Source organism: Paralichthys olivaceus, chromosome 3, assembly GCF_024713975.1.
Source record: "Paralichthys olivaceus isolate ysfri-2021 chromosome 3, ASM2471397v2, whole genome shotgun sequence".
Classification (NCBI taxonomy): Eukaryota; Metazoa; Chordata; class Actinopteri; order Pleuronectiformes; family Paralichthyidae; genus Paralichthys; species Paralichthys olivaceus.
Genome location: NC_091095.1, coordinates 4,052,789 through 4,077,735, shown reverse-complemented (window position 1 = coordinate 4,077,735; position 24,947 = coordinate 4,052,789). Strand labels below are relative to the sequence as shown.

At 43.2% G+C, this 24,947-nt stretch overlaps 1 protein-coding gene and 1 long non-coding RNA gene across 3 annotated transcripts in view; one reads left to right on the top strand and one right to left on the bottom strand.

Annotated features, from left to right (window-relative positions):
- The window catches only part of tns3.2 (tensin 3, tandem duplicate 2), a 34,934-nt gene that overhangs the window by 356 nt on the left and 9,631 nt on the right, over nt 1-24,947 (top strand). The window contains exons 2-16 of one of the 2 annotated variants that reach the window (XM_069521386.1): nt 3,077-3,243; nt 3,659-3,709; nt 3,786-3,908; nt 3,993-4,057; nt 4,920-5,003; nt 5,167-5,279; nt 5,833-5,893; nt 5,990-6,065; nt 6,623-6,752; nt 7,004-7,069; nt 8,163-8,267; nt 11,779-12,654; nt 15,822-15,952; nt 17,506-17,608; nt 17,699-17,767. In XM_069521386.1, coding sequence (XP_069377487.1) covers nt 3,094-3,243; nt 3,659-3,709; nt 3,786-3,908; nt 3,993-4,057; nt 4,920-5,003; nt 5,167-5,279; nt 5,833-5,893; nt 5,990-6,065; nt 6,623-6,752; nt 7,004-7,069; nt 8,163-8,267; nt 11,779-12,654; nt 15,822-15,952; nt 17,506-17,608; nt 17,699-17,767 — 2,203 coding nt within the window. In that variant the 5' untranslated portion in view covers nt 3,077-3,093. The remainder of the gene's footprint in view (nt 1-3,076; nt 3,244-3,658; nt 3,710-3,785; nt 3,909-3,992; nt 4,058-4,919; nt 5,004-5,166; nt 5,280-5,832; nt 5,894-5,989; nt 6,066-6,622; nt 6,753-7,003; nt 7,070-8,162; nt 8,268-11,778; nt 12,655-15,821; nt 15,953-17,505; nt 17,609-17,698; nt 17,768-24,947) is intronic. The other variant, XM_069521390.1, reaches the window with a different exon arrangement.
- Nucleotides 1,880-5,155, bottom strand: LOC138407063 (uncharacterized). Its single transcript, XR_011240501.1, has 3 exons — nt 4,831-5,155; nt 3,184-3,277; nt 1,880-2,225 (listed from the first exon to the last, which is right to left on the bottom strand). It is a non-coding gene; the product is annotated as an uncharacterized lncRNA (long non-coding RNA).

Below are 24,947 nucleotides of genomic sequence, written 5' to 3'. Positions count from 1 at the left end.
GTACAGTAGGACAACTACTTTCCAAATCAAATTTTGTTAAGAGTTAGTGACTAAAAATAATGACGTCATATCTCAAAAATAACTTGGAATCTCAAAATAATGATTGAATACTGTAATTTTTAAACCCACAACTTTGATTTAGTTTTTATCTTTTTTATTCTTTCACAGGCACAAATAGGCCTACATATAAAGCTAATCTCACTACTAGCTTACAGTCACAGTTGGTAAATAAAGGAGCATGTGATGGATGATGTTTCTCTGCAGATACATTCAGGAAGGAGACAGGTTTTAAATCTTAATGTTTTTCATTTGTGTGTGTTTTGTTCATATCCTTTATGTTTCTTGAATTGCTTATTTATTTATTTTATTTATTTATTTATTTTTTTACTATCACATGACCCGAGACACTGAATCTCAGGAGAATTAGTTCCACTGGGATTCAGTCCATCTAATAAAATGTCATTTAAGACTTAAAAGCCTGTTTTTTTAAGGACAAGTGAACAACTGAGCCACTGGTGGTGAGATAATTACACTTATTACCAATGCAAATGAACCTCCTGCAACAATTCCCTGAAACGAATAAACATGAAGGTGAAACTGATAACATAAGAAAATGAAACGATTGAGAGATCCCAGAAATAAAAAGAAGAACAAAATGAGATGACTTCACTCTGCTGGTGGATTCAATTGAACGTCTATGATGTGTAACTCAATAAGGAGCCTGAGTGAGGATCAGATGGTCCAGAGGGGGATTATTATGCTACTCTGATAAAAAAGCAGAGGATCTAAATGGAGATAACAGAACAGGAACCATTGGGATGACGAGCGCCAATTTCACTTCTGGTGTTTTGCACAAACACTTTCAATTTCAAACAATTTGTCAGTGGAATTAAGTGACGGCTCCTTAAACTCAAGGACTACAGCAACATGGGTGTACACAATGTGTGTGTGTGTGTGCATGGGTTGTTGGGTCACACACTTGGGTTTGTTTTGGTTCCACAGGCGGAGCACTGACGAATTTAGATCACAGCAGTTTTAAAAACAAGACCAGCGATACATAATTGGAGAGTAGTCGCTTATTAAGATTGTTTGTTCAAGCCTGTTGCAGCGAGAACACACACACACACACACACAAACCAGAGTCCCAGCAGGAGCACGTGTGTGGATATTGTTAAACCGTGCTGACGGAGAGGTCTGGGTGGCAGAAGCCGAGCTGCAGATTTCTGGTTCGCTCCTCGGCGGCAGAACCTCTGGTTTGACAGAACTGAACTTTGGTGGGAAGCTGGCGAGGGATCGGGTTTCTGACCATCACAGAATTTAAGGGGGTAGTTAGCAGTTCTCAGGGGCCCCCTCTTGGCTCAGGGCCTCAAACAATTGGCTGCTTTATGTTGTAACACCCATGTTGTTAGTTAACGAATAGGGAAAAGGTCGGACTGTGTTTTTAACTTTAAAGGTACAAACATTTACTGTACGATAGAACCATAGACTGTATATAAAGAATATGGATAGAACCAAAAAGCTTTTGTAAACAGTTATGAACAATTCAGCCTTTTGTGTTTTTCTTTATATGTTGATTTCATGAACGGATAAATGATAGAAACAATAATCAAGCAAAACTCAAGTGTTACATTTTCTCATTAGGAAATTAATTTGTGGATACAGTAAAAACCTGTAAACAAAGATGGCCGACGGGTCTCCACTAACGCCCATCTGCTAACATGAAGGAGGAGGGATTTATGGCCTATACTGTAGCCAGCCACCAGGGGGCAATCAAGATGTTTTGGCTTCACATTTGTGGAGCTTAAGAACACACAATTATATAAATATACAAGAAACTAGTCACAACTGACCCAAATAGAAAAAATCGAACATTTTGATCAGTTTGAATTTTTTTTATTTCAGTTATGATCAGAGAGGTTCAATTATTCTAAATGTGAACCAATAAAGATTAATTAAGGAATGAAACAGGAAGTCGTGATTGGCTTTAACCTGAGGTGCCGTGTGTTTTCAGTCGTGCTGCGTCACTCTGGCCCAATCACGTGGTCACATGGTCAAGTTAACCCTTTCTCTCTGTGCTCCACCGTTGGTTGATCTCCCGCTCATAGACATGCACCAACACGCGTGTAATTGCTCCGTCCACATGCTGACACGGAACCACAGAATCACCCGTCCCACGCTTCACACAGGAATGTGGGAGGAAATTCTTCAGGATCTCAGATTAGATTCTGAGAAAAAGAAAAAAGAAAGAGCGAGAGGCGTCTCGAGTTTAGAATAAAACTTTTTACGTTTCAAGGTCTAAATAATAGACACGACTCTTCTCGTGCTCTGGTAGTAAGAGCTTCTTTTATTTTTCCAGGTTTAGGTAAATCCTCTTCTTTCCTGCTTTAATTGGTCAAACAGTCATTGGAGAAGTTTTAATAATGAACTGAGCTGAAACAACGGGAGAAGTGAAGTCGTGCTGGAGGATGATGTTCGTTTTGAAAGTTCTTTTAATGGCTCCTCTACCCCTTTTCAACCAAGATGAACATGGACAATATTACATAAAGCAATTAAATATTAAAATAAATGATAGAGACAAATAAAACAAAATAACAGGGAGTACAGGGCCATTCATTTTTGAAACTGAAATTAAAGCCACACTTTATCCCTGAGTCGTGTTTTGACAGTTTGTTTTTCTGTACTTGTGATTTTCTGTGTTTTAGTTCAGTGGTTTTGTGCTGATGAGGTTGTGATCTTGTGTTTGGGGGGTAAATCGTTCTTCTCTGACTCATCATCATCACCGCCCTGATCACGAGTGTGTGCGTGTGTGTGGGTGTGTGTGTGTGTGTGTGTGTGTGTGTGTGTCTGTGTGTGGGTGTGTTTGGTGGGGGGGTTCCTGTGACTAAGCATTAGATTCAGTTCATCTTTTTCTTTTTTTGGCCTTGAACTCAGTTTTGTTTCAGCATCACATCCAGTAAAAGGATTTTGGGATTTAAAGTGGTTGACTGCATTTGCATCTGATCACTGAGTGAAAGTTGTCACTTCTCTAAACTTTCCAGGACGCTGACCCAGCATTTCACTTCCTGTGTCTTTACAGTGTGACTAAAATAAGTCATGGAGGAACCGCTGCAAGTCAACCTGACCTACGTCACTGAACGCATCATCACGTTGTTCTGCCCTCCTTACTGTGCAGAGGACACGTACCTGAGGAGCCTGCAGGAGATCATTCTCATGCTGCAGTCCAAGCACGGACACAACTACATGGTAACAGCACCACTGGGCCTGATCGTGATGTGATCTGAAAAAAATCAAGATACTGTCATAAGAAACTGAAAATAACACATCTGTCTTTATATATGTATATCTTTTCTTTTTATAGTTACATGCTTTATAAATAAACTTTGACTTGACTTAAATGCCATATTAATATAGATCATTACCAAAAACCAACAGAGATTATATTGCTTCTCTATATTATATTATATTATATTATAGATTCTATGATATGTTTTACTTTACATTCAATTCTTCTTCCAGTTCTTTTTACAATTGCGACCCTTAGATGATGATTCGGTTGCAGGTGAATTGAGAATTAATAATAAAAATAGAAATGTATTTCTCTGATTGTTGACACTTTTATAATCAAACTCAAATGTTTTCCAACTCTTTGTCTTTTCAGCTCATCAACGTCTCACAGAAGAATAACAGCCTCACACAGATGAACCATAAGGTAATTACAGCGTTTACTGATGGAAGTTAATACTTCAGAGTATCATAAAACACAGAGTGTGTGTTTTGTGTGTCAGGTTCTGGACACAGATTGGGTGGATCACTTGGCTCCCAGCTTGGATCAGATTTTCAGTGTGTGTAGGACGATGGAGAACTGGCTGCAGGCGAACGTGAAGCATTTGCTGGTTATACACTGCAGGGTGAACTTATCTCGTTCTTCAGCAAATATTTAAACTGCATGTAAAAATGTTCCTGTCCTGATCTGATGTGTCTGTTCTCCACAGGGAGGTAAAGGACGGCTCGGAGTCCTGATCGCCTCTTACATGCACTTCGTGAGCACGTCAGCCAGGTAACTGATGTCAGGGTGAATTAGTTCAGATGTTATAGAGTCAATGATGCTAAAGATGCATATAAATCTTCAACTTCAACAAAGTTAACACAAACATTAACACGTGAACAAACATCAGCGAGTATTTTTCCATCTTAGGAAAAATGCTGTTTCACCTGGAGCGCCATCATCAGGCCAACATTGGTGCAAAAAGAACCTTTTCAAGTTCAGTTTATTAAGTTCTGTCCCCTGTTGAAAAACGACATTATTGATCTTTCATCTAAATAAATATTAATTCAATATATCATATCACAAATATCATATAATCTATGGTATAAAAATAATAATGTTGAAAAATGCAACCGTTAATGAAACACAGTTTTCAGATCAGAAGCTGAACGTGTCTCCACCAGACTAAGGTCCGGATGAAGAGACTTTGAGCTGAGCTGCAGTTTAGTTTTCACGCCAAGTTATAAATATTACAGTTTATTGTACATCATTACATAACTCTTGGTTTTTTACACTTCCTCATTTAGTCATATCCAGTATCAGGTCAGTCAGCTGAACTTCAGTGGAAAGTAAAATGTGCAGGTCAGGTCGGTTTCCAAACTGTCAGTGTGAATGTGTGTGTGTCACTGTTCGTCACTCACTGTTAAGAAATATCTGATTGTGTGTGTGTGTCCTCACACTACAAAAGAACGTTGTGGTTTTTAGTTGTGCAGGTAGTTTTGTGTTTATTTGTCCAGTCTCAAGTTTGTCTCCTCAATACAACTGAGACGTGTGTGTTTCATTACCATGCAATTTTAAAGCTGGTGAAGCGATGGGTTGGTGCTGCATGCATCGTCATCATCTTCATCGTCTGAATAACCTGCCTCTCCCTCAGTGCAGACCTTTATCTCGACCACTTCGCCATGAGGAGGTTCTACAACGACAAGCTGTCCGGCCTGATGACCCCCTCGCAGAAACGGTAAGGACGGAGCGCCACAGGTCAGAGGTCAACACCTGGTGGACTTCCAGCCTCTGATGTGTGATGTAGATCGACCCCAGGCTGTGAGGTCACTACTCACCTGACTCATTCTCTTCTGAAACAGTATAATAAAGCTACTTGGTTGTGATGGTTGTCTCTGCAGCTACGTGTGGATGCTGGCGAGCGTTTTGAAAGGAGGACTGAGGGTGTGTCCGTCTTCGTCTTTCCTCCTCTGCGTTGCTCTGTACTCTCTTCCCAAGATAAGAGCAGATGGAGGTAAGCAGAAGACGTCTGATCTGAATTAGAGGGAGTAACAGCAGGTGTCCTAATTATAATTATATATGTCACATACGTCCTTGTCCTCTGTATTTTACTGACTACACTTATTTTGTTGTTTTTCCTGCAAACTTAACATTTGAACATTTACAGAAAAGAAGCACACGTCTGTCACGTAGGTTGACTGAGTTTCGACTCATCGTGTTCATGTCAGGATAAAAACATCTAACTATGAATGTAGAGACATTCATACTGAGCGCTGGTTATTACCATTACCCACAATCCCCATCGTCCTGAACCAGAGGAGCTGCCAGAGTAACAAATCCACAAAACTTTGTGTGGAATTCTCTTTATTATTAAGGTTTCCTGTTGAATATTGGAGATAAACTTTGGTTTTAGGTCTTTTTCACTCATCCGCAGTTCAGCAGTGCTAACATTTCAATTATCCTACGACTCTGGATTGACGACCGAAACTCCACAACTTTGTCTGTTTGTCTTTTGCTTTTAATTATTTTATAAATAATGTTTTTTAACATTTAATAACTCTTCTCAGGGTGTTGTCTCTTTCTGAGGGTCTACCAGAGCCTCCAGCCTGTGTGCACATCAGCAGTTTAGTAAGAAAGACAACGCATCATGACACACACACACACACACACACACACACGGTTACACAGGATGTGGGTTGTAACGTGTGGTCATCTCCTCTGCAGCCATGTTCCTGCAGGACAGACGGACCGACTCTACTTTATAGTGCAGCCGGCTCAGCTGCTCACAGGAGACATCATGGTGAGAGTACGATGAGTTCATTTAAACCTTTCAGAGTTTGTCAAAACTCCTATCACACAAAATAAAAGTATATATATTTATTACCGGGGCCCAGCAGGAGCCATTGACATTTCAAAGCAAAATTCCTTTTTGTTAAATATGGTTACTGTCAACCGCCTGGAATTTATTTTATTTTGTACTTCTATAAAGTCTGATATGTTTTAAAGTGTTGTACAATACATGTAATCACAATAAATAATTGTGAACTTAATTGTATCCATTATGTGAAGCTCTGTAACTTTGTTGAGAAAAGTGCTTTATAAATAAAGCTATAAATAATTATAGATGCATAATTGTGAGAAAAACAAATGAGAGTAAACAACAAATATTGATTAATAATAATAGTGAATAATAATAACAATAATTTAATAATACATTGACATAATTTATTATTATTATTATTATTATAACTATACTATTAATGTTAGTTCTGGTTATTGGATGTATCATTGTGCATTAAGCAGCCTGACTGTGGTGGAGCAGTGTGTTGACAGTGTGTGTTTACGTCCTGGCTGTAGGTGGTGTGTTATGATAAAAACAGCAGGTCAGACCGACGTCAGGTCCTCTTCCGTCTCCAGTTTCACACCGGCCTCGAGCACCAACACACGCTCACTTTCCTGAAGGCCGACCTGGACTGTGCCAGTGAAGGTATCTACTGTGTATTACAACCTGCTGCTGCTGACGTACTCTGCACGGCGCCACCTGTTGTTTCAGCTGTTTCTGCTCCACCACTGCTCTTAATCTGTAACTGATAAATGTCTGTCTCTCCTGCGTCCTCTGATGCAAACTAACCTGAACTCACCTGGGACTGTGTCTGCTGAGCAGGTGTGAGGTGTTCATGAGAGCGGCTGCAGTGACCTCACCTGTCTGATCTCTCTCTGTCTCACGTAATGTTCCAGATTCTCGGTTCCCAGACGATGGAAAAGTGGAGTTGTTTCTTTCTGAGAGTCCCGAAAAGATTAGAGGTAAATTTACTCGCACGAAACTTGATTTATTTTTATTTTTTGGTTTGATTGAAGCTACAGAAGCCGAGAGAGCCAACAGACGTCACTCCGGTGAACAACACAACAGAGAATAAATCTGAAATGTGTTTCAGATGTTTTTCAAGCTTTGATCGAGAATTTGCAGAAAAAAAAAGTTTTCATATTTCTTTTATTATTCTAAAAGCAACAAGACAAGAGGATCCTCTTTAACATTCCATGAACATTTAGTTTTTCTAAATCTCATGGTAGAGGTACAACAGCTCATGATAGTCGTGGAGATTTTTCTTTCAACACTACACCGACCCATCAAGAAGTAAAATGAGAGTAAGACATAAGACGCAAAGTTTTGAGGAAATTAGAAAAACCGGATGATAAACCACATGACATATGACAGACACAGGATTTTTCCGCTCTCCTGTTCTGTGAGTAATGTCGTGACCCGTCTATGACCCCTGTTGTGTCTGCTGACGACGCTTCCCCGTCTTTAAACATCGTACCAACACACAGACACAATATTTGTGCCACAGAAAGCTGCTGACGCACAAAAGCTGCACCAAACTCCATTGTGAGTCTCAACTGAAGCAGAAGAGACAGAAATTACTCAGACCACCCCACACACACACACACACACACACACACACACACACACACACACACACACACACACACACCCCTCACCCAGCTGGGGGCAGTGTTGGACACCAGGCGAAGCGGCCCGGCTTTGGAACTGGCCCCTCCGCACATACAATCACACTCCTCACCTCTCAACAGGAAGTAATATGAGCAGTTATCACACACACACATCTGACAGGAATTTAGATCTGAGATACTGAACACAGGAGAAACACACACACACACACACACATGCGGGGGAAACCAGGGCACACACACACACACACACACTTATAGACAAAATTAAACTATGATTTGAACAAAGCCTGGAATAAAATCCTCTGGTGTTACTGTGCGGTCCCTGCAGGTGTGTGTAGGAGTGTGTAGGTGTGTGTTGTTGCTGTTTAACTGACTCTGAGTCTGCCTCTGTGTCTGCTGCTCTGTTTGTTATTTCCATGTGCAGGCAGAGAGCTGTGGCACAACAGCGACTCTGTGACCGTTGACTACGACACCTTGGACCCTCTGGTCAGACAAGACTCGTTCAGAGAAACGTCTCCCTCTCAAACAGGTGAGGTGGTTTCATTTGATCCAGAATCCCAGCCACCATTTTATTTCTGTGATATTTTCTTTCACTTTCTCTTCCTTTCTCTGGTTTTTATTCCTGTGGTTTCCCTGATTGTTAAGACGTGATTAAACTTGGGCAGAATTAAAAAGAAAACCACGTCAGCTCTGCTCCAACGCACTCTGACCTCTAATGTCATTTCCTCCCTCACGTCTCTGTTTTCTTCATATGCTGATAACCTGCTTGTAAATTTCCAAAGTTTTATTTTCATGATGTTAAACTCACTCTTCTGTGTTTAAGTTTAATTTGTTCTGTCTGTGCACGAGCTGCTAAAAGGGGCTGAAACGGAAGTGAAGATTTTTAGATTATATCACTGATGATTAGTCAGAAGCAAAGTCAAGATTGAATAAATGAACATATGACGACATGATGCATATCTCCAAATGTTCTTTGGAGTGATTTCAGTGTTCCATGGAAATGTAACGCTGTTAGACTGGATGTAAATGTCTCTCTCATCCTCTGTATGTGGACGTGCGGCAGCTGCTAGCAAACATTTAACAAAAATAACTTTACAATGTGATAATGTCGAAAGATTTTCCTCCCCCAGGTGACTTAATAACTCTATTACTGTATCTCTGGCTGCTGTGTGGATGCTGTATCCCTCCGTGGGTGCAGTTGAGATTTGGACTGTGGCCGTCGCTGTGGTTCAATCATGTGGGTAATTGTGTGATCATCAGTGCGACAGCTTACAGCTGTTGTGGCCACAAAGGCCTCTTTGACATTTCTGGGAACGGGTGCAACAACAATCATCTAGACAGCAGCAGGCCAAGAGCCCTGTATGTGGAGGTGGCTGATTTTCCAAGGAGTTTCAGTTTAGTTGGAATAACCACACACACACACACACACACACACACACACACACACACGGAGGAAAACAACAACACGAGAACACATGTCCAGACGGCTGAAACAATCACTACCAACCAGTGGTTGAAGTTTCTGTTCCAGCTGTTTCATGCCATTGCTATATCTGCTCCGTCTAGCCATGTAATTTAGATAGACTGAGTGTTGGGGCACAAATGCAGAAAAGTAGCATGTTAACACACACACACACACACACACACACACACACACACACACACACACACACACACACACACACATGGCCATTACATTTAACTGCCAGCACACACGCATGCACATGAGCATAATGAGGGTGCCAGGCAGTTAGCGACGCAGCCAGTCACAAGAATGTTGTTTTTCAACCACAGGTGGTTCTACTTTAACCCGCTCACACCCCTCCTACCCTCCCTCCTGCGTATCACTCCATCTCCACATCTTCTTCTCTTCCCCCTTTATCTCCTCCACTGTCTCTCTCTCTCCCTCTCTCTTTATCTGTGCGTGTTGCTTTCAGGTTCAAGTTGCAGGTTGCAATTTGTCCGACATGTCCCCCATCCCCCTTCTGCACACAAGTCTCTCCGCAGCCCGCCCCCATGTTTACATTCCCCTCTCCATATTTGGCCGGCTCAAGGTCCTTGTGCTTTGTGTGTGTTTTTTTAAAGTGCATTATGTGCGCTACACAAACTCCTCCACCTGTGTGTGTGTGTGTGTATGTGTGTATGTGCCTGCAAGTCTGGTGAATGATCCACCCTTCAGTTTCCTTCTGCTGATTTCCCCTCTGACTTAAAAATGCATGAGCGCACACTCTCTCCACAGCGTCCACCTCTACCTGTGTCAGCCCGGGACAGGATGCAGGGCTGGGGGGAGGGATAATGGGGAGAGGGGGGGTGAGGCAGAGCAATGGCTTATTTCTTGGTGGCGGTGAAGGCGGAGACTCACGGTGCAGCGACGGAGCAGGCGAGGAAAGAGTGCAGGAGTGACATGAGAAAGGGGGAAAGAGAGTGGGAGGTTAGAAGGAGGGAGGGAGGGGGACCCAGGGGGAGGAAGAGAAGGAGGAGGTGGGGGGGCGTTAGCACCTTAAGAGAAAGAATTTTCTTTGCTTGTCTTCCTGTGGCAGCCTGAGACACAGAGAGGTCCACAGCTCGAGAGGGAAACACAGACTTCAGCCTAAATTCTTCTCCAGTCGTCTCTCTTCCTCTCTCTCTCTCTCTCCCTTCATCCTCTTCATTCAGTCCTCGTCCTCACCCCTCTTTCCTCCCTCAGCTTGTCATCTGCTTCTCTTTTCCTCTTTCTCTTGACTGAGGAGCGTTTCCATCCTGTTTTCTAGTCTGCAGAGGGATCAGTGAAAGTTAACTCCTGACTGCCGCTGAAGTAAAGTAAGCCGCTTTTATTTGATGCTGAATCTGTTCTCCTGCATGTTTATCAGTTTGTGGATGTGTTTGTCATCCGTGCACCTCTCTGTGTGTGAGAACTGTTAGAGCAGCCGTGAGGTTTTACCCCGCGTGTCTGGTATTTGACTTTTATTGCCTCTCTGGACTGAAGAGGTTGTGCTCGTACCGCTCTGGAATGCTCTGAATGTATTGTTGCAGTCACTGTACACGGTTTATCTGATCCAAGTCCTTTATCAGAAGACAACCTGCTCTTTTAGTTACAAGATGTTACTGCGCAGAATGTTTTAGAGCTGCAACCAAAGATTACTCTTAAAAATGTATAAATCCCATAGTGACATCTTTGAGTTTAGTCCAACTAGTCTAAAAGGATTTTCACATAATTTAACAGAAAAAGGGGCAAATCTCCACAGTGGTGAAACCAGATCAAGATGATGTTTGATTTGTTCCCTGGAGAAGAAACACAAAATGATCAAAACGTTATATGTTGATGTAAGATTCGTTTTCAGTTGTTTAACTATGATTAATTCATTGTTTAAACTCTATTGTGTGTTTGATGTGTTGCAAGAGTCGTTGTGTGTCGTCCATGACAGACACGTCCTTAGCGTGACACACACACACACACAGACACACATATATGCATCCGCCAGCCCACACAAAGGGGTCTCTGTGTTATCTACGTGAGTCTGAAGTGATGGCAGTGATCCAACAGGTAGTGTGTGTGTGTGTGTGTGTGTGTGTGTGTGTGTGTGTGTGTGTGTGTGTGTGTGTGTGTGTCATGATGAATCATATATACAGTAGTGGTGCAGGTATGGAGTCACACATACTGGGAATACGTTCAATAAGAGGTTTTACATTTCACTATTAGTCAGATGGTTTTTAAGACAAATGATTCATGTTACTGTTGATTAATCAATTATAAAATTAGCACCATTGAAACCTTTGTTTTAAATGTTTGTGGTGTCACGGAATTAGCGACAGTGTGCTCTGCTTCACTAGTTTTATTTATTTATCACTTGTTGGAGCTCTAGTTCATATTTTGATTGACAGGTAGGGTGAAATCACAAGACTCTCCTAGAAGGCAAAAGTAGATTTTACTGAAACAACACTATCGTTACACATGTGCTGTGTTTTGTTGTTTCTCAGGCTGGAACTTCAACGTCTTCATCTTGAACAGGTTGTGTCTCTTCTGTTGACATGTCAACCTGACAGTGTTTCTGTCCTCACAGCTCCACCCCATGTTCTCGATGGCGCCTTGTACGCCGGCGTGAGGAAGAAGAGCGGTGAGGAAGGAGTTTCCTTCCCACTGACCAGCAGCAGTCCCAGCTGCAGCGACCGAGCTCCGTCCGCCAGCAGTGATTCAGGCCTGTCGGTCACCTCGCAGGGGAGGACCAGAGCCGGGCAGAGGAGAGGACCAGTGCAGGACAAGAGCCCCCAGGCAGTGAGGCTGCTCTCTGGGGTTGACTTTGAGATTGTTCAGCCTCTTCTGGAGGTCATGGCTGAGCTCGCTGCGTGCGGTGGAGGGGGAGTAGAGGTGGCTCGAGATGAGTTTGGACTGGGACAAACTATCAACGGAGAGGCTTCATCCAGCGAGAGGGAGACTGACATACTGGACGATGAGGACGAAGCAGATGCAGCAGCTGCTTCTGCTTTAGACAAGCCGAGCTCAAGTGGTATCTGCTCATTGTACTCAACACGTTCCTGGGTACGGCAGCAGCAGATGGCAGATGTTGTTGGTGATAATGACCTTGACATGGGTGCGGAGAGGAGGTTGAGTCGAGAGAGAACAGAGATGCCGCCGCCTCTGGTGGCTCCCAACACACCGCCTCGAGGAATCAGCTGCAGCCAGGCTGTGCAGAGAGGACCGCTGGTCGAGGAGCGGGCGCACCACGTCACACAAAACACTGCACAAAGTTCATCTCACCACGAGGATGATTTGGCAACGCTGACCACAGACGTCGACGAGTCCATAGAGCAGCTGAACCAGCTGATTCTTGATTTGGATCCAACTTTTGTTCCTGTTCCAAACAGCTGTGCCCCCCTGTCCCGCTCTGCCTCCCTGTACACCAACGGCCTCAGCCACAAGGGAAACACACATCTGTCAGGTAACCTCAGTAAATCAGTTTATAGAGTAAAAGGGTCATTTAATAAAATTCAAAGGCAGCTTTGACTAAAAATGTGCTGAAAATGTGAGAAACCCTGTGTATATTTTAGGTGAGCTGTTCCTTTAACAGTCCAAACATTGTCACATTATGAACGCTAAGAAAAATACACCTGTGCCAACAAGCTGGTGTCAGATGAAGCTCTTTGGTTGTTGCAGCGCTCGGCTCAGCCTCCTCACACACAGAGAAGCTTTCATATCCATGAAGGGTTTGTGGAAATCTCCACCTGAGAGAGAGGAGGACATGTGGCCGAGGTTGTGTGTTTTACGAGTGTACATGGTGTTTGCTGGTGTTTGCTGAATGGGTGGAAGCGTTTGATTCAACAGGTAGTGGATATTCCTGCTATGTAAGCAGTGCGAAGTCAGGACCTCAGAGTTGTGTTTACTGTCCAATCTGTCGTGTTTTGAATGGAAATATACTGAGAGACAAAATGACCCAAGACAAACTAAGACAGGCCAACGGAGGAGAGAGTAACGGAGCAGAAGCTTCCTCAGAGAATCGAGAATGTGTCCTGTGTGTTTGTTGGAAAGTTTTCTCAGACTTCCTGGTAAATAAAGTAACTTTAACAAACTGTGAGGGCGGTACGTGAAGAGAGGTGAGCCTCAGTAACTCAAGTCAAACTAGAATTAACACACTGCAGTTGTATGCCTCCGCCAACCAGTGCAGTTTCTGTGTACATATTTCAATGTGACCTTGACCTTTGACCTCTGGCCACCAAATTCTATTCCGTTCCCTGCAGAACGTTGCTGTTGCACTTTAGTTAGGGTTAAATGCATTTCTCAGAGACGCAGTGGGACGACACCTGTTTTCCTGACCCACGGGTGTCAGCGCTGCCTCGTCTTCACTGTTTCTTCTCACTCCGCTGACGCACACGACAGATTTATTCCCTGTCATATCCACTGGGAGGGAGCCTGGAGGAAGAGGCACATTTCTGCTACATGATTGATTTTCTGTTTGAGGACCGCGGGTTGTAACGAGTGACGTTATCACTTCCCACCTCTTCACGCGCACGCAGCAGCTGCTCTACCCTCCGAGTGGCGAAGCGACGATACACGTGGGAGCTCCCCGACCGTAGAGACAGCTGCCCTCTCCTGTGGTTACCCTGCATTTTTGCATATCATTGGGTCAATCACAGGTTCTCCTTAAATCGTGGAGTCAGAGCACAGGAAATTGACCATGAGTGCGTATGTGTCTGGGTCAGCGAGTGTGTCAGGGGGCTGTGGGGCTGATATTTCCTCAGGGGCGTATTTGAAGCAGCAACATTTCACAGCGCAGCGCCTGACTCCGTTTGTAACATGTGTTTTTCGAGGGGATGTTTTGTCAGCGATCAGGAATGCTTTTGAAGTCTGACACAACACTTTGCTCGCCCGTGTGTTTGCATCATACCTTCGCTCTCCCTCTCATCATCTCAGAGCTGCACGCTTCAAAAGAGAGGAGCGAGTACAGTGGGTATCAAGTGATCCTCGACCCCGTGAACGCCTCAGCGACGGCTCCCTCAGCAGGCCCTCTGGTGTGGGAGAGAAACCGGATTAGTTTCAGTCGGACTCGTTCGGGCTTTCATGTGATTTTTGAGGTGATGGATGCTCACCACGAAAGATGAGCTCACAATGTTCCTCATTGCTGTTTATCCATATGTGGTGAATCACGATAAAAACCGCCGCTGGTTTCTTGCTTAATGTTTTTTGGTGTTTCCAGGCTGCAACTGGAACTGAGTTTGCTGCAACTGTAAAATGTCTGTAAGCTGGAAAAACACGGTCTCCATCACAGTTACATTTCAAATTTCAAACAGGATGGAGACATTGCCCATTATTTTTTTTAAATGTTCTTGGTCAAAAACAACTGAACACAGGAGATTCTTGAGGGACTGTTATGACTTGTTAGGGTCACGTGATTGATGTGGGTGATCTGAGCGAGGACCTGAAAACCGCCTCTAACCCTAAACTAAGGTTGCTCCTCAGGTGATAATGGTTTTTACTGCTCTGCTGTCTCTGCTGCTCAAATATTAACTCTTAGTTATCAAACAGTGCTAATAAAGATTCCTTAGATTCTGTTATCAAAGATCGACAACTTTCCATTATGTTAAAAACTGTTTCTTCTCATTAATGTTTTAGATACTCTTATTTGTTGAAGTGTTCAGTTACACGCAGCTTCTGTTGCACTTCTGTCCGTCCTTCAAATCTTTTTTAAAATGCTTTCCATTACGTTAGAGTAGCAGCGACACATCTCGTTTCACCATCAGTCAGTTGCAGTTAATTATCAGTATTATCAGGACAAGTTAAGTTTGAGGAGGTGATCAGGACCAAAGTTTCGTAGTTTGATAACGAAGTGAAGCGAAAGAATAAATATTAACGTTCTTATACATCGACTGAAGGAGACATCTCACTCCTCTTCGTCTTGACAGTCAGTTCCAACATTTCTGTCTGACTTACTCCTACATCACCAAAAAAAAAACAGAGAACAAGGTTTAATGAGCTCATTCTTATCAAAGCAGATAAAGACATATATTTAATTTTTAGACTTAAATGATGTCGATAACTGTGACTCTGTTTGGTATAAAGGCCCGAGGGCAAACTTTCCCCAATCAACCCAGAGACATATTAGTAAAAACAGCCTTTGCTCATCAGTTTGTTTTCTATTCGTATGTTAAATTCATCATGCTGGTGCAGGATAACATCTACTGGAGGCAACTTGCAAGAGATTTACAGTCTGTATGAGGCGCGCGTGGGTTTCTGAGGGTGGACAGCTTCCAGCCCAGGGGGCGATGATCTACTCACATCTGAAAACAGAAGGACTGATTGTTCCAACAGATGTTTTTCCGATGAAACGCTGTGATGTTCCAACATCTGGTCACACAGACCCCGATGACAGCAGCTACGATCTGCTGATAAACACACGGATATGAGCTGTTTGTCAGGCACACACGCGCTGTCATCACCTTTACTTTGTTAGGATGGTCATAACAAGGTGTCAATACTCTTTAGTGTTGTGTTTCAGACATAACTCTTGGTGCATAGTTCATTTCACAGATTACGTGTCTGGTTATAATCTGTCTGGATCTCATTTTCTGCCTCCCACCCTCACCCTGTTCTCATCTCTCTGCTCCTCATCAGGGTGGAAGCAGCAGCAGCAGGTCAGCGACGTGACGGACTACGCTAGTCTACGTAGTCCAGGATGGACAGAGGGCGGGCCTCAGACCTGCAGGGGCTCCCCCGCCTACAGTCCCTCTTTCTCACCTCCTAAGGTAAAGTTAACAGCTAACCCCTCACCTGCTGGTTGTTGAACAATAGTTACTGATCACATGAAATAAACCAGATTCTTCCAACTGTCCAGGACGAGCTACTGGAGCGTGAAGTGAACGTAACCTTAGTGAGCTCCTGACGTCAAGACAACACAGTGTGTGAAGAATATCTATCAGAAAATCTGTTGAAAGATTTGGTTTAGTTATTAGAAATAATTAAAATAACCAAAATTAAGAGGCCACAGATTCTGAGATTAGAGTCAGTAAAAGAAGAAACTGTAAGAATATAAACATCCCATTGGCTGCAGAAAAGACTGTCACACATATAGACAAATGTCTTTTACTGATTTTAAAGTTTTCTGATGCAAATGTTTCACTAAAACAAGTTCCCCCGACACTGTTTAGCAGGGACACGGTCACTGCATCCTGGGCTTAGTGCCCAAGATGCTTGTGATTGGTTTAAAAAACAAGCCCGAGCTTTTTTTTCAGACCACACAGCTCTGTGGAGATACGTCTGGATATGTATGACTAACCTGGCCTGGAACCCAAACCTTTATGTGCTCCTCTCTCCCCAGACCACCCAGCTCGGTGTGTCCCTTCAGAGTTCACCCTCAGAATAACTTGAAAATATATTTCTGTCAAGTTTGGGGACAATTCATGACAATTTTCAGAGTTTCCTGCAAAATGCATATTCATCCTATTTCATCCACCACCACCTGCACCATCTCTCTTCATCATGGTGGAAACAAGAACTGTTCCCAGTGAGCACAGATAACGATGGGACAGGTTAATGCTGATAATGTCCACATGTCTCTCTAACTAACACAAGGTGCCCAGGAAGACAGAGACAATAGAATTTATTGCAAAATCTCTTCAACAGACTCCAAACATAACGAGATATGTAGCCACAGAAACAGTAAAAAAAAAACCCTTGTGTTGTGCTTCACTACAAGATCCAGAGTCTGACGGAGACACCTGCAGCGATGACTTCATGTCCCGCCAGCACAAGAAAATCAACACGATAAAAAACAAGAGGAGTGAGGAAACACAACATTGTATTCAGTATCTTTTAGCCGAGACGTGGAGACCAGAGGCCGAACTCAAGGACACGAGTCACACACATGATAAAACTAACTTTTCTAAATCTTGAGGGCGAACAACACGGAAAATATTGAGGTGTCGCTGAATTATGTCAAAGAAGAAGTGAGTTATAACTTTAATATGTGACACAGAGAAGTTTCTCTGTTCAGATTACGAGTGTGTAACTCTATCTACGTCTGTGCATGTTTCTTTTCCCACCACCACCTCCCACCCCCATCTCTCTCTTTTCTTTTTTTCCTCTTCTTCTCTTCTTGCACACATTCTTAAGGCTGGATGGCATGAATGGCCCAACTGTTTACACCAAAACACAGACTGTAGCCACACACAGATCTCAAGGCTGATGTCTGCTGGTGTGTGTGTGTGTGTGTGTGTGTGTCCACAACACTTACAGAATAAAGAAGAACATGCTCTTAACCTTTCTCCCCTGTTCTTTTCTCACTTTTTCTCTTTTTAAGATTCTCCACAAAGCCAACAGCACAAACTACCCGGGACACGACAATAGCCCGGTCATCGTCCCACAAACTCCGGCCTTCCCCGTGTCTCCTCCGACGCCCTACGGTAAGAGATCATGTCAGAGGGGACTCTCAAACTTGCTGTGGGTGCGTCTGCATTTTTTAAATCTTATCAGCGTCTTCCTTCTCTTCCCAGTGAAACATTTCTCTGAGTTTTCCCAGCTCAGGACCGGCGAGCAGTGGGACCAACACAGCTGGACACAAGGTACAGATTCCCAGGAGTGTGTGTGTGAGTGTGTGTGTGTGTGAGACCATGAATATGTGTGTTCATAAAGTTTGAACTCTGGAACGTCCTCTTGGCATAATTGTACCAAAAACACACACACTGTACACACACCTGTCCTTTGCTCTATTGCCATGACTTAAAAAGGACAAATGCTTTTGTGTATCGGACCCGTGTGGGACAGCTGATGCTGGACGTCCTCTAATAATAGCTGACGGTAACAGAGGAAGAGAGCGCTGCGGACAGGATGTCCACTAACGTCCTGTTCTGGGAGGGGACAGAGGGGGGAGAGAGGGGAGGGTCTTTTGTTTTGCTGGTACATCCTGCTCGAGGAGATATGCACCACACAGCTGCAGAAGGAATTTACTGTAGTGTCAAAAAACACAAGCGGCTCTCAGCGCTCTAGTTTCATATCTGATGTCGGTGGCTGGCGTTTTTCTGTGGTGGGTCTGTGTTCTCATACAGAGGAAACAAAGGCCGTGCACTGTGATGTGACATATTAATAATTGAATCTAATAATTTAATGAGGTGATGAAAGCGTCCCTGCACTGATAAAATCACTCAGAGTGAAAGTTTGATGTTAAAAAGTTTGTGTAACTGTGGATGTTTGAGCAGCATCAGCACCAGTGGATCTGATTAAAAGCATCAGATTCCAGCGAGTTAAATTTAAAACACAGTCTCACGTTCTGCTTCTGTATTTGATGAGGAAACGTTGATTTTAAAGCTGCTGCGGAAACTGCACCACTTCCTGTGGGCCCTTCACAATAAATGCATTTCACTGCAGCAGAAGCCTTTTACTGTGAAAGTGGAAATACTGAATTACTTCAATTCAAACATTTGATAAAAAAGGAAACGATGAAAAAAAATTATAGTCCTGGAAATTACACGTGGATGCAAATTAATACATGGATGTTTTATAGAATGTTTGTCAAGTCAAATTTGTTTTTAATCAAATTAGGATTTAATTTATGATCATTTGATTTAATTCAATGATCGATACAAAGTCGTAACCAGCTCTAATTCCTTTCTGCAGCCTTCAGGTTCTCCACAACATTTATTGATAACAAAACTAAAGTGATATTTATGATGACAGACAGATGAGTTCAGTGTTTTTAAAGGGCAGGTCCGTGTGTTTATTGTCAACATGTTAGTCAGAGCAGAGGAGACAGGATGGAGAAAGAGCTGATGAAAGAGGGACTATTATTTGTCCTTTCTTTCTGCTGGATGGACAGAAGAATAAACAAAGGACACAGAATATCTTCTGCACGCTCCTGTTTCGGGGGCAGACGACAGTTTCCTGTTTCCCACGTTAAAAGGCCGACGACAGTCTGGGAAATAATTTGCCACGACCAGACAGAACAGTAAAATTATTTTCATATTACGTTTAGAGTCATTAATGTAATCACGAGCTGTCCTCAGGCTACGGTAACGTGTGCAGTCACTACTGTGGACGGTGAACTCAGTCAGACACACTGAATCCCCGCAGCGCTGGTTCCCACGGTGTTATCACCAGGATGATCACACTGGGAATGCTGGGATTGTGGCGTTACATCACTGCTGGTGTTTGTGAGCTTCAAACACAGACAGATTTGTAAAGTAATCCTGCTGAAAACAACACTCTCCTTAAAGTCAAGCAAGGATCACAAAGTTTGCACACACTCATAGATGTTGGTCCCCTCAGTATTTCATCAAGATCCATTATTTATAACTTTCAATAAAAATTCCTTCACGGGGTAAAGTGATAGCCGCAAGTTTGCTGAGAGCAGCAGGTCTCACCCCCCCCCCCCGACCATTGTCAATCCCAGACACTCTGACCCTGTTTCCTGTCTCTTCTTCACTGTCTCTGTTTCATCAAAGGTGGAAAAATATACAGAATCTGCCACTTTTACTGGATCCAGATCTAAATGTACTGTATTTGTTCCTGGAACCTTACAAGTCAAAGAAATCAGTGAAATCAAGTGACATCCCTCAACTTAAGAGTGAAACAAGAATATTATAAAAAGTTTTCACGTGATATCAACAGATTAGTGAGATTTCATACTTTAGCCTTTCACTCAACCCAGAGATGAACCCTGCGTCTTGAGAACTCCCAGTTCCACGTGACGACCAAGCGCAGCCCTGTCGTGTTATGTAATAACATTTCTTCTGTTTACATGCGGCCGAATCAAAATAAACAGCGATTAAATGCAGAAGCTCTCGGTCAGCGGAAGCAGCTTTCAGCCAGAGGAATGCAGATGAGGTTGTGAGCCGAGGTTCAGTGAAGGCAGATGGTCCGCTCGGACAAAACGCTCGACTGTCTGATGGTCAGAGTTCAGAGGTCAAGGGGGACGTACAGGGGAGTGGTCTTCGGGATCGGTCGCCCGTGGTGAGGAAGAGACGAGAAGAGAGATGATGGTTTGAAAAGGTTTCAAGTGTCACTGTTGATGTTGAACAGAAGGTTTTTTTTATAGTTTATTCACCGAACGGACTGTGGTCAACGCTTGAACTTAAATCTGTGATCCACACGAGACAGGAACAGGTCGTCAATACAAACCAGACAAAAACCCGAACCTGCATCTGTAAATGACAGATTTTCTAACTTGTACCTGTTTGTTAAAACTGTATTTTTGCCTCTAAAACACGTTTATTTAAAGTCAGTCAAATTGTAAAGAGTATTTAAAGCGACACATTTTAACCAAAGTACTGAGACACATGAAAATAGTAAAGAGGATAAAAAGAAGATCGATAATAAAAGATAAAAGTAAGATTTAAGTAGAGCAGTCAACAGATTTTATGTTATTTCATGTGATATGAACTGTTGATCTTATCGTCGTCTCACTTGTCACACAATTTTGTGCGATTTAGATACGTTCAGTATTAATTAACTTTGAATAAACGACAACAACAACTGATTCAGAAAGCCCAGTCAGAAAGCTGCAACCATCAGTCCAAAGAAACAGCTCATTATATAATTATAATCAGATTATTAACATAAAAAGAGGATTTGGGAAAATTAGTACTAAAGCTCAACATCAGTACTATAAAGTAAAAATATGAAGTCAGCAGAAACAGTTAGTCGTCAGGTTTTTGCCTATAATTTGAAGTTTTAACAGTTTTTCCAAGGCTCTTAAAGGTTTTAATTTACGTCTGCAAAGTTATTTTCCAAACGGGGACCCGGGCCTCTGAACCGATAAACGAGCGGCACAGATGGACGGAGCCGACGTCCATTCCAGCTCATTTCCTGTGACACGGGGCTGAAAAGAGGGCAGGCGGCACATGCCTCCACCGTCAAAAATGTAAACACAACACAATTCAATCGAGAGCTTTACGGTGCAGTTTATGATGTGCTAAGATTAGACGCAGTCAGTGTGCGTCTGCGTGCCTTTGTCGCTGTGTTCGCGGCGAGCAGATGGTGGGAGTGGACACATGCCCTGACAGAGAGGCCATAGAAACCCCCCTCCCCAGATAACCCGACTGCCAGCCACCTCCTCACCACCAAACACCTCCTCCTCCTCTCTTTGGTCCATAAAAGGCCACATGTGACCTCTGACCCCGCTGGAATCCCCTCTGATTGGGAGAAAGTGCTCGCAGCAGCCCCGCAGGAACAATGCTCAGTGGTCAGTGAGAGGAAGAGGAGGGGAGACTATGTAGGCATCCACGGTGGGGAGTAGGAGGGGGGGAGAAATTCTCTACCTCTCCTTGCTCCCTTCCTCCCTCCCTCCCTCCCTCCTTCTTTCTGTCCCTCCCTCCATACAAAGCCAGAAGTCGAGCGGTGTCACAACAAGCCAGGAGCGAATGGGGGAACTTATTTTTCCATCTGGGGGACGAAAGGAATCGGACATGGTGGCGAAAATATCAAACCCCTGAGAGAAAAAAGGAAAAGCTTCAGCGAGTCGGACTCAGATTCCTCAGAGAAGGAGAGAGAGAGCAGGAGGGAGAGAGAGGAGGAGATTCCGGTAGCGCTGGGAGGCAGAGCGTCACAGAAAGAGATAAAGAGTTTGGAGCAAAAAGAAGAAGAATAGAATATTTGGGGCTAAACAGGAAGCTGGCTGATTTCAGGACACCTCTCAGAGTGTCACATCATGACTGCATCTCTGGGTACGTGCCTGCATGCTCACAACTGTCAGGAAAATGAATCAATGTGTGTTTGAATGATTCTGAACAGAACATCACAAGTTCACCAGGTTCCATCTTTCAGAGCAGTGAAGGAACTTTTCACCTTTCCTTGTTTCCTCGCTTCTTCAATCCTCTTTCCTTCTCTCAGCTGGCATCTCTCTCTTGTTTATCCAGCGTTATCTCTCTCTCTCTCTCTCTCTATGCGTCCCTCCTGGGAATTTTAAGGAGGACGTTCATGCACAGAAACACTTCCCTTCTCTCCTTCAGGCCTCTGGTATTTTGCTTCTGGAATTTTTCTTTCACACTCCTCCGTTCTGCAGACTTCATCTCTCCATCGTCACTGTCTGAGCATGAAAAGACTTTTCTGCTGTCGATCTAATGATGTGCACAGCAGCGTCTGCAGCACCTCGGACATTCGTAGGAACGGTGAGGTGGTTTGTTCCACTGCTAAGTTCATGATCTCATCCTGTTAAAGACGGTTTTGGCCTCTGTCGTGCAGTCACAGAGGGCTGATGTATTGGTGGTTAACCGAGGGAGGCCGTTTCCCCTGCTTCTCTCTGCACTACTGACCTGGATTCAACTGAGAAGTCTTTGAAGGCTCTTGTTTTTGTTGGGGTGCTTATTGCTGCGTTACCCACATGAGCCAGAGATGTCAAACACAATGAAACAAACACGTCCTACTGAGCCAAAACTTTACTAGTTTCAAACTTTTGCAGCAATTTTGGTCAAAACGATCTTTGGGGGCATCCAGCAGTAGTTTTCTACATTTGCTGTAACTGGAATAATTAAGCACAGCAGCTCAGTGTCACTTACAAACACAACTAGAGCTGAAACTATTTGTCAGTGATTAGTCGATCGTCAAATACACAATCAGTAGCTGAGCAGATGATTCATCATTGAAATTTTCAGCTTTTCTTTTATGAGGATTTTCTGCTGTTTTGTCTTTGATATGATTTCGTTTTTGAATGGATTCATTTGCAAATTAAAAGGAGGTTGAGATGCTGTTCTTCTCAAGAAAGAGGTTCAATTGGTTTCTTAACAATTTGCAAAGTCCCTGACAAAGTTGGCTACTTTCCCCCACGGTTTCCGGTGGTACTACTCATCTGTTTTTCTTCTTATCTTAGAAGACGTGCATAAATACAGACCAAATGAATGCAAAGTACCGATAAAGGGCTCCATCCGTTTTTCAGTACGTGTCTAATGTTGAGCATAAATTAGCCTTAAGATAAGACAAGTAAAACTGCAGTGAGATGTTTTTTCTCTGACATCAAAAGAGAAAAGTGGGGCCACATTAATCGACTCACTTTGCCGTGTGAGAAACATGTGACTTTTGCAGGACTGCAGGAAAAAAGGGCAGATAAAGAGACAGAACATTTAAACCACAAGGCTGGAAAATGTTGACAGCACCGTGGACAGAGGGCCAGCTGAGGATGCACGGACCGAAAAGGGAAAATAAGCGTTTTGTTCCCCGGACAATTAATCAACAAGTGGTCTGTGTTGTCACAAGCTCCGTCCGTGTGACGCGTACCAGAACATCGATTGTTCTACATGTGGATGAGGTAACAGAGTCTGGTTCAACATCACAAAACAGATGAAAGTACAGGAGGTTCAACTCTATATGACTTCAGTATGTTTATTTAAACATAACAACATCCTCGTGTTCGTTGCTACCAGTGTCTTTATATATCTCTTCTCTTAAGGCAGCTCGCCCCCTGGTGGCTGGCTGCAGCACAGGTCAAGAGATTATTTTAATTTTTGACATTAGGCATAGACTATAAAGATTGAAGTATCTCTACTTCCTCCCAGTATTCAGAAATAAAATTCTGCATACGAATGCCGTCACATTAACTATATACTTTGACTTTTAGGTTTGATCCATAACCCATCTGCTAACATGGAGGAGGCAGGGTTTATGACCTATACAGCAGCCAACCACCAGGGGGCTAACAAGATGCTTTGGCTTCACTTTTAGGGAACTGTCATGTCGTCCATCTATGATGCAAACACAGTTCTCAAACTAAATCACGATGAGTGTCGTTGTCAGTGCTTGTAACAGATGTTTCAACATTTTAACTTCAATCTTTCTTTTTGAATTACGTCCCCAATACAACCTGAAAAACAATCACTGGAATACTGTTGAAATGTTTCCATGTATCCTAGATGTCTAAAAATGTTATAAACCACATTCAGCCAGTTCTGACCTAGATACCAGGAAAGAGCCAGAACCTTTGTGTAACACCCCCCCCCCCCACGGCCTGTTCAGAAACTGACTCATAAAAGTCAAAGAGCAGCAATGGAAACAAAACCTCCGTCTGAAACTTTGTAAAACACCAGTATGATTCAAGAGCAGCTGAGTGCCTCATCTTTTACACACGAGTTGTACAGAGCGGCCGGCAGCACAGTGTTATAGCTGTTGTCATGTGTTGGTCGACCAGCAGGAGAAAAAACAATGATATGTTCTCCAGATGGGAGACGTCTGAGGAATTCTGACTTCAGCTTCAAAACACGATCAAATATCTGGGACGTTTTTACAGTTCACATTTCCGTAATGCATGAAATCATGGATATTCACCTTGAGCTGGAGGAAAGCTGAACAGAGCAGCTTCTGTTTGTGAGGATGACGTTCGATTGCAGTGATTTAAGAAATACAAATCCTTCTGAATCCCCGAGTGAATCTTTTAAAGCCGTTTGTATGAGGAGGGGGTTAAGACACCTGTTAGTTAAAATTATAGCTAGCAGCCAAGCATGACACTGACGGGAAAAAAAAAACCTGAAGGAATTAACTCAAACTGTGGATGTTCTGTAACCGACGAGAGCCGCGAATGGCGTCACCGGCGCTACATGTCCGATATTTGGGTTAATTTGGCTTCTTTTCTGGATAGTGGGAGGAATTGGAAAGGCGTCGACCATATTTTATTATAGTTTATGGTCCAAATAAAAAGGAAATTGCAAATCCAACCCAAAAATCCCAAAGGTCGTGGGAAATTTAAAACAAAATCACACATTTCCAACCAAAAGAGTTTTAACAAGTCTTTCCAAAGCCTCCGTCGTGTCAAATGCTAATAGT